Source organism: Buceros rhinoceros, unplaced genomic scaffold (genome assembly GCF_000710305.1).
Source record: "Buceros rhinoceros silvestris isolate BGI_N320 unplaced genomic scaffold, ASM71030v1 scaffold43709, whole genome shotgun sequence".
NCBI lineage: Eukaryota > Metazoa > Chordata > Aves > Bucerotiformes > Bucerotidae > Buceros > Buceros rhinoceros.
In genome coordinates this window covers 11,340-20,987 of record NW_010432905.1, presented here as the reverse complement: position 1 = coordinate 20,987, position 9,648 = coordinate 11,340, and the positions used below count along the sequence as shown (strand labels likewise).

The following is a 9,648-nucleotide window of genomic DNA, read 5'->3' as shown; positions in this document are numbered from 1 at the left end:
GGGGGAGTTTTTTGGTTGTTTCTTTCTGTCTTTAAGCTAAAACCTCCTTAGCACGACACACAATCCGAACAGCACCCCCCCCACACACACTTTTGACATTAGGCAAGTGTTCAGAAGCAGTGGCTCTGGCTACCTGACTCAAAAAGGGGTCATACTTACTTTTTGCATCTATAAGCCTTTCTCGTGGCGCAGTGTCAGAAGAAGAGAGCTGCTCCTTCACTTTGGCAATATCTTTAGGATGAAGGTAATCAAATAAACTTTGACCAATCAAATCATTCTGTAGAGATTGAATATTCAGTCAAAATTTAAAATAATTGCTCAGTGTATTTTCTCAATTTTAGCATCCATTGTAACCAATCCTTTTACCTATGGGTCTTGCCAAGGAACATCAAACGTCTGAGATCCAGGATTTACTGGAAGGTAAGTGTTCTCTGTATACTGAAGTTATGACTACCTTACATAGTCATTTATTTCATTATTTTTAGTAAGAGTTTTGCAGAAATAGCATGCTTAATCCAACACCTGCAAATATTCCGGTTTCTTCTCAGTCTCACTTCATACGCCTCACATTTGAAGGAAAAAAATCGTAATTGAAAATGTTCTCTTTCAATATTCACATGATGAGTAGGTGTTCAGTGCACACCTAGCTAAAGGCTGTCTGAGGAAAAGTTTTGAAGCTCATACAGATTTTAGATGTGGTAAGAATGGCAGATGACAGAAAGAATGAAGACTACTATCTACACAAATATGGTGCAAGTCAAGCCTCATGTTAAGCATATATTAAAAACGTGGCTTTGGTACAATTGCTTCTCAGTTTCCATCAATAAGTCTGGTGGCAAAGCCAGAACAGACAGGAAGAAAACCAAGTAAAAAAATTCTCTATTGGAAGAACCTCAGACTGATTTTTCAATATTTGCTTATAATAGGTAACACTTTTGCAAGAATACATCAGTCAGCAAAGTTCATTTAGTTCCTTCACACCTCCTTAGTTTGAATGGAAACCAGAAACAACCTTCTCTAATGACATGGCAGAGAAAAGTTCTTTCTTTGCAACAATTCTCAGCTTTCAAGACATATTACTCAGATAAATACTGCTCAGTATAAACTCATAATCATAAAAAAAAAAAAGCCTCAATTCTTTTAAGGCTTAACATCAGTTAAAATGGGAAAGAATACCTGACTGTAGTTGAGGATCTTGAAGACAGATTCTGAAACAAACAGTATCTTCCCTCTGTCACAGCCCACAACAAAAAGAAATCCATCTGCTGCCTAATTAGGGGGAAAAAAAGAAGTAGTAAATTATTAACTTGTACATCCTCATTGCATGACTATAACCTTTAAAAACACTTTCTCTGCAGTAGAATTTCTACCCTAGGAGAGCTGTCTGAGCATTCAGAGATACCTGAATCAACAGGCAAGACAGGAAGTAACAATAAAGGGCTTTTGCAAACATTTTTGGCATCATTCTGGTCATCGTGCACAGAATGTAAAATCTTTTATGGGAAGAAAGAATCCATGTCTTCTCCAATAATATTATGATTATGTATAATAATGCCATCAAATGGAAAATTATTTTAACTGTCTTTATTTCATAGTTCCTCTTTTAGAAACCAAACATAACCTGGATATTTATGTGCCTGTAGGCAAGCAATTCCCATTTCAATAGTACTCTTTCAGTCACAACAAGCACACAGGGTTAGGCCCCAATTTTATAGCTTTAGAGTCACAATGCTGCAGAAATTAAATTCTGTATATGCTGTATCTGGACACTGCAGTGCTTCACAAATTACACAAGCTACTAGAAAAGCTTAATTGACGAATTATATAAACTCTCCACGCTATAATAGGAGTATACAGCAAGCAGCCAAACATACTAAGTCACATTACATCAGCGACCTCAAAAAAACGTGTTCATTATATCACTGTACGCGGAAAATCATGTCAAGGTAGCCCTTGGCAGAAAGTCTGCAAGAAAACAATTTACATAATCTTGGTTCCTTCCATGAAATAACTGAAGATTCTGATGGTTATCACCAAAACGTCAGAGTTTCCTCAGATCCAACTCTTACATCTCTTTGCTTCAATCAAGAGATTTTAGTCATTGTTAAAACCCATTGATTTCACACGTAGTCTTGCTGTTTTCTTCACTATCCTTCACAATCAGAACACTCTTACACTGAGATACAAGGCAGAAAAATACTGCTCTTTTGCTAGGGGTGAGTTATATTCACAGCCATTAATATCTCTTAATTAAAAGCTGAAACATACCCTGAGAATGAGATGCTTTAATTCATCATCTGATAGAAAAGCAGGCTTATAGTTTGCTTCTGTATATGGGTTTGTAGCACCTAAAGAAAACAAACGAACAATCCCCACATCACAAACTCCACAATACACACTTAAATGAACTTAAATGAATTTTCCTCTGGCTCCTTCCTATACTCTTATTGTTTGCAGGTGTTGTTTAAAATGAAAGTTGCTTTTTGGTTTCATTTTACTATCAACATGAGCTCTGTTGGGATTAATTTAAAGAACGATGAAGCTTTTTTTCTAAAATACAAATACTGCATTATGTAGTAGTGTAAATTAAATGCCTCCTGAGATAAGAAAGTTTTCCTTGACGTATTTTTTAACTCAAATGCTGTCCTTGATTTATGGTCTCATCTCAGAATTAGGAACAAAAAAAAAAAAGAGATTAAAGAATAAAAAGCTTCGATCCACTACTTCTCTTTATAACTCAGTAAAATATGACAAGGTCAAGTAAACAGACTGTCACTTAGGAACTTACAAAGCAGTTCTCTCATTCCGTGACAAAGACAAAAACCAGCATTACAATAACAGCATCTCACAATGCCAGAAGCCCGAAATGACAGTGGCAGAAAGAGTTAAACCTTTCAAAAGCACTAGGATAAATAGGATTGGAAGACTCCAGGTCTCCTAGAAACTAGATCAGTGACTCTTTCTTTAAATTAGCTGCATCTCTGTCTTTTCTCAGGGGTGTATTTCTTGGAGGCTTAAGCTTTCACCATCATCGCTGATTGTACTCGAGCACTGATTCACTCTTCTATGAAGCTTTAGGACAGAGAAATTCGCAACCTGACTCTTCCAAACCTGCTTCCTTTCAGGTGCTTGTAACAGGAACTAGTTAAAAAGACTAAAACTGAAGTTTCAAAGCACTCTCCGTTCTTTTGCACCGAGCTAAAGGCGTGAACACAAAACCTCAGAAGTCCTGTAGGAACATTACTTACTCCTAAAATCTAACAGATCTATCCAGCACCTTTTGGCCTGCTTTTTGGCACATGGCCTGCTCAAGAGCACTGCCCAGTGCTACTCAAGGTTCAGCTCTGCGCTGCTGCTTCAGCCCTCTGCTCTCTCCCCGCCTGCCCCAGCGGCCCTGCTTCTGGTGTATCCAGCAGTGGTGATCAATCAGGCCAGATGACAAAAAATTAGTATTTTCTCATTCCCAAACTTCCCAGTCAGATCAGGATATCAAATGCTAAGAGAAGGGGAGACGTCCTCCCCAAATGTACTGACTTGCTCCTTCTTGGTAAAAGGGCAAGAGAGAGAGAAAAACTCTGGCTTTGGGGAAATCCCATTTTGCCATCCTCCTCCAGCCCTGTCCCGCCCTGCCCCCAACGCCCCCTCCACTTCCAGTCAACTCACCACGTAATGTTTTCATGTGCTGGACAGCCATTCTCAACACAGTGAGTTTATCTAGCTTTCGAGACATAGCATTGCACGTTGGTACCAAAGACGCCAGTTCATCTATAAAACTGTTCATTTTATCTCTACGCCTTTTTTCAATCTGACTGTGTGCCTCCCTAAACGAGAAAGGCGGTGAGGAAAAACAGCAAAGCATGAGAAAACAAATCACAGTAAAAAATCCCCAAGTCCAGTATAACCAAACCACAACAACCAGCTCCTCCTGATAACGGAGTCACCCTCTTATCCTCGAGAGGAGGACATCCACACACAGAATCGCTCAGATATTTAACGTTCATTCCTTGGGTGAGTAGCAGTTCTAGGCAACAGGCGAGGCTGCAGAGCCTGGTCCTGGTTTACCAGAGGACACACCTCACGTTGGCCACACAGTACCCTGAACCCTCTGGAACAATCCGCTCCAATTATCCGGAGATTTCTACTGCTGTACCCCACTAGTGTTCCTAGCACATACACTGAAACATAACTAGAATCACAAAGGCTGCAGATAAGAAAATTCTAGTGTCTATAAATACTGAGCACAGAGCCAGTTAAGAAGTTGCAATCAGTATGCTATACGAATGTACTATTTAAAAAACTACCTTTGCTGTGGCAGCATAAGCCTTCTACTCATCCTACCGCTTTCCACTTGAAGTACTTGAGATAGATACCTCTGAACTAAACTCTTTCTAATCAGGAAAAATTGTGATAAGCACTAAATAATTTAATTTTTGTTTTATATTTTCCCATATTAAAGAGTCACTGTTAACAGTTTTACAACCCACCACTGAGTTTGAAAGAAACGTGATGAAGAATGTAACATTATCAGAAACATACAGGCTTCAATTTCAACATTAATGAAAAGTCTAAAACCAAGTTACCTACCAAATTAATATTTTCACCCAACTATATGCACTTTACACATGAAAAATCTTAACAGTGCAAAGATATGGAAAAATAAAGGAAAGTCAAAGGTAGAAAAAAATATTTTCAGGATAAGAAGCATATGCAAATATTTCACATATGGCAAAAGGCAAGAGATAATTCTTTTTGATACACTTGTTTAGAGTATTACCTTGCATTTTTTATTCTGCCTTGTTGGTCTGTATACTCCAATCTGTTGAGAAACGATACCACAAAGTTACAGCATTGAAAACACTAAAACCAGTTCTTTCAATGTATCTTACGTACATCCGGATCCTCATTAAAATCAGTTTTTAAAAACTTGAGTACTTATTTAACCCTTCGTCAGCAAAGATCATTATTTATAATATTGTAGATCAAAGTGTTGGGGGTTTTGGTCTGTTTTAATTTGTTCAACAATCTTAAGCCTTTGTCCCAGCAAAGAAACGATTTGGGACACATGACCACAGAGACACCGAGCACAGGTGTCTACACACAGCATCTTAGGTTGGTACTGTGGGACTAACGTTTTAGCGACCGTATCAATAGTACCTTCCATGTTGGTCATCTTTATCTGTATCCATACCTTCCCTGCAGAAACAGAATAAAGCCACATATCACTAATTAAGCAGGATTAGCAAAACTGTTACCAAACTATCACAAATTAAAGTATTCCTGTCATCTTTAAATCATCAATACAAAAACAAGAATATAAAAGCGAGAACCTGTAAGGACTAAAGAAGTTGTGTGGTTCTTGTAATATTAAAATATTTTCTTAAATTAGTTGTGGCTCCTTTGGAGCTAATAAAATGGCACAGTTTGATGTGTTTGACAGTAGAACATGCTGCAGTTCAAGATATCATCTGTTATAAAAATGTTTTGCAGTTAACTAGAGGGGAAAAAAGGACATATCAAAGCAGATATTTTTCATGCCTTCATCAGAAACAGGGCTACTAACTTGCATTTACTACAGTTACAAAGTTTGGCCAGAGGCAGTTATCAAAACGCCTAGCACAAAATTCATGAACTGCGCAGGTGCTGGTGTGTTCCGCCCTTCGGTCTGCCTTACAGCAGGGGATTTTGGGGTAGGGGATGGTCATCAGGCCAGCGAACCGCTGGAGATGGCCAAAGGCATGGACAGAACGAGAGACTACGAAAGCAACCAGGCACGTTTTAAATTTGTACGACTTTCACTGTAGATACATGGCTCACTTTTGTCTCAACATGGAAAAAAAAAAGTAAGAAAGAATGAAAAGGATCCCCCTCAAAATACATTTTAATATTGTAACCATATGCCCAGTAGTAGGAAGGAGAGGAAAGTGTAAGTTTTCATAGCCACATCTGGTAAAAGAGGTTGAATGCCTAAGACTACAGCACTGTTAGATGAAAGAATTCCGAGGATAATGTTTTGATATATATACACATAAAACTGGACAATTATGCCTAAATGGACACTCTTAAGCCTGGCTTATTCTGGTTTAGTTTTTACCTGCAAATTTTAAGTAAACAGAAGGGAAAAGCAAGGAAAAGCACCTTTTTCAAGTTAAACCATTTACTAAAATATTTATACTTACTCAAAAGGAAAGCCATCGAGTCTGAAAAGAAAGAAAAATAAAGTACATTATATACAGGAAATAGGAATAACGTCTTACATTTTCTGTTGAAATTCTCAAGCTAATTTATGTTCTATCTGAAATGAAAAGCACAATGAAAACAAGACAATAGCAGTGAACGTATTCCAGGGAAACAAGCTTGTTCAAATTAATCTGCTTTCAGAAAGAATAATTCTGCTTTTGGAGAAAAAATAGCATAGTTCATTACACTTAATGTGAAAAACTAGGAAAACAACTAACCTAAATTATGTTATGCAAATCACTGAGATTGTTTCATCTTCAGACACGCTTTCTGCGTGTTGCCCTTGTTAGGCAAATTGGATATCAGAGGGCTCTAAGGCCAGAAATAGAAAAAAAAAAAAATTAAAAAAATGTATCCCAAGTTTCTTATTTGTTGATTCTGCCCACCAGGAGAGATGACCATTTTCTTTTAGTCAGTACTAAAGTCCTAATTCTGAACTTCATACAGACTTCATCATATAATAAAGAAATTAAACAGAATTTCTACACGCAAGCTAACTGGCATCACTTCACGAGTGTAAAGTGATCTGAAATACCACTGAGCTTTCACACGTTAAGAGGCTGTATTTTATAAAAGCCTTACGAAAAATCTTACCATATTAGCCGTTAACACACTAGTTGTTCCTATCCATCACTGGGCATTAGCCTTCTTAAAAATAAACACAGCAGTCTTTCATATATTATTCACTGCACTTTTAAATCGAATATCTTTGTGATTAGTCTTTACAAGAAGTCTGAATAATGCTAAATGTTTTCTTCATCTCTCAATTTGCACAGCTGAGTTACTGTCTTAGTCAACAGCTCAGAGCACTTCCGATGCTCACAAAGAAACAACAACATGCAGGTCTAGACAGGACGTGGAAACAGAAGCGAGGCATCACTTTTCCACTCACTACGCCACCTGTAGCTACAGGATGCTTGTTGTGACAAAATTCATTTTAGGACCCAGAAAGTAAAACCTGAAACGGGTAATCTGAAAGAGAAGTTACAAAGGCTTCAGGATAGTTTGCTTTCTTACCATGTATTATTTCAACTGAAAACCCTATACCCAAGAGAAGAAATTAACTGTTTATAGACCTGTCCATGAAGCCTTGTATTCCAGCATTTGACTACGACAGACCACAGTGGAGAGCGGACAGCCTTTGCTGAAGCGACAGCAATAGGCTGGACAGGAATTCTCCTGAAGGAGTGGCAGGAGAAAGAACTGCAGAGAAGCAGGGTGGAGAGCTGAAAGCGCAGCTGAGCGGTATGCTTGGTGGTACTCGAGAGGTGAACGAAGAGCCACACTAAAACAGACAGGTTCTGCCCTCCTTACTCCCTGACTTCAGGGTAAATGAACCATAAACTGGACACTCGGACAACTTACATACAACACGAACTGTTAACAGGCAGCACAAGCTGAAGAGCAGCATTTCTGAACATTTACCAACAGGTACATATAGAAGGAGGGATCCAGGAAGTCTGCCCTAAGTTCTGTTTTAAAACAGGAATCTTTACTAGCTACCACGTCCTTGGCAACACAACATGAACTGTGGCATGAGGACAGCTGTTGTAAACTTATTCTACTTAGGATTCAAGGAAACGGTGCTTTCACATATTTAAAAAAAACGCACGCACACCCTAGGGGGCAGAATTATAACTTACAGGAGCAAGGTGTCTTTGGAAAAGAGGACTTGAGCAATGCTTCCTACCCAGAAGAATAGATGGAGAAATCCTTTCTAGAGGAGAGGAAGTTGGTAAGATCGCGGCTGTTTGCTGAATTTTGTAGGAGTCACTTCAACGAGAGGGAGTTGTGTACTTTTCAGGAAGACTAAATGCACTTTGGAGAAGGGACACACAGAGTCCGTTTCTGGTCTTTAAACTGTACTTAAGGTTTTGTGCCTAAGTTCTAAGAAGTCCTATGCAGCGTGGTTTAAAAATTCACCTCCTCCCTGTAAAAAGAACTGCCAACAATCCAAAGGCCCACAATGATAAAATTTGTGCAAAGTTACATAAAATGGACTACATAGCTGTATAAATACTGGACAGGGTCCATTCACAAGCTACCCTACAAGCTAGACTTGGTAAAGCCACAACACCTGTGAGGTTTGCACGCTGCTTTAGAGTAGCTTGGTCTTGGTGTACCCAGCGCAGAAGCCATCACACGTTTGGGAACGGGGCAAACTGCGCTATGGCCTCCACCGTCCTAGCAGTGGTGAGATCCCTGGTGCGATTCCTGTTTCAAACACCTCTCCCAAGAGAGAAGCTACGGCTTGGACTGTTCTGAGCAGCCTCCCTTTAAGAGAAGCAGCTTCCTTAAAACACCTTCTACCAGTGACTCAGAAGAAAGAAAGTTTTTATTTTGTCAGGAATAATAGCCTACAGTCGAGGACCAAGACAGAATTAAATCAGCAGAGTAAATGGAAGGCAGATTTTCTGCCTCAGAACAGTGACTATCCAGATTCCTATTCCACTGAGTGACCAAAATACCTTCACCAGGCAAAGGCTGGCAGCACACTGATAGGAAGTGACTAAAAAGGCAAAAATAGGTGAAGAAAAGGAACTATTCCCAGTTTTGCTTCTGCTTTTTAATGAATTTATTATCTTCCCTCTCACTAGTCAGACATTCTATTTCCTATATAATTAGACAATAATAAACCTTCACACTACCTTTCATCAGTAATTTCCCCTCTTCATCAATGGTTTCTTTCCTCAGCCTTACCCCATCTCATTCTAGCTGCATCAAGATGAAGGCTTTACTTTTATTATTAAATAATGATCTTTCCTCTTAGCGCATAGTAGCTTTTTTCTTTATTGAAACCTTTACGACAGGTTGTCAAGAAAAGGTTATTTTAAAATTGCTATAAATATTTCCATCTTCTCCCCTACTGTATTGTTGTGTTACAACCTCTTTTTATCAGCGTTAAATCAAGAGAAATCCAACTTACTGATAATCGGTAGAGCTTCCCTTTCTTTTTCTATTACAATCCATTCCTGAAGTGCTAAGGGAACTGGAGATCAAGTCAGCAGGGTCTGGTGACATAAAGTCACTAATTGTAGAAGATATGTCCATCCTTTGGTCTGCCATTGGATTGTCTAACGTGAGGGGGAAAAAAGAGGTGACCAAAAAACAACTGCATTAATAGAGGCAGAAACTTACATATTTTTAACTAAAAAAACCCCAGATCTCAAACTTAGTATTCTTAAAAACTGCAAAAATCACAATTCTATTATTTTGTTTTGCCACAAAACAGGTAACAGGCAATTTCTCCTTTTCCTGTAACTGCACACAAACCATGGCCATTACTGATCTTTCACTAAGCCAGGCTTACTCTCATGTTGACTGGCCAGCCAACTGCTCCTACCTAACACAGATAAAGGATAGTAAGTCCTGTCCGTCTGTCGCTGACTGAGAAACGCTACATATAACGTG

The 9,648-nt window shown here is 38.8% G+C and overlaps 1 protein-coding gene across 1 annotated transcript; it reads right to left on the bottom strand.

Moving 5' to 3' along the window:
• Window positions 1-159: 159 nt before the first annotated feature.
• On the bottom strand, window positions 160-9,303 carry LOC104500300 (aryl hydrocarbon receptor nuclear translocator-like protein 1; the record flags this gene model as incomplete). The annotated part of the gene is made up of 8 exons (XM_010143917.1): window positions 9,164-9,303; window positions 6,177-6,197; window positions 5,155-5,193; window positions 4,775-4,816; window positions 3,664-3,821; window positions 2,269-2,348; window positions 1,177-1,269; window positions 160-277 (listed from the first exon to the last, which is right to left on the bottom strand). Coding segments are annotated over exons 1-8 (691 nt in total), but the record flags the coding sequence as incomplete, so codon positions are not given.
• Between the last annotated feature and the right edge of the window lie 345 nt (window positions 9,304-9,648).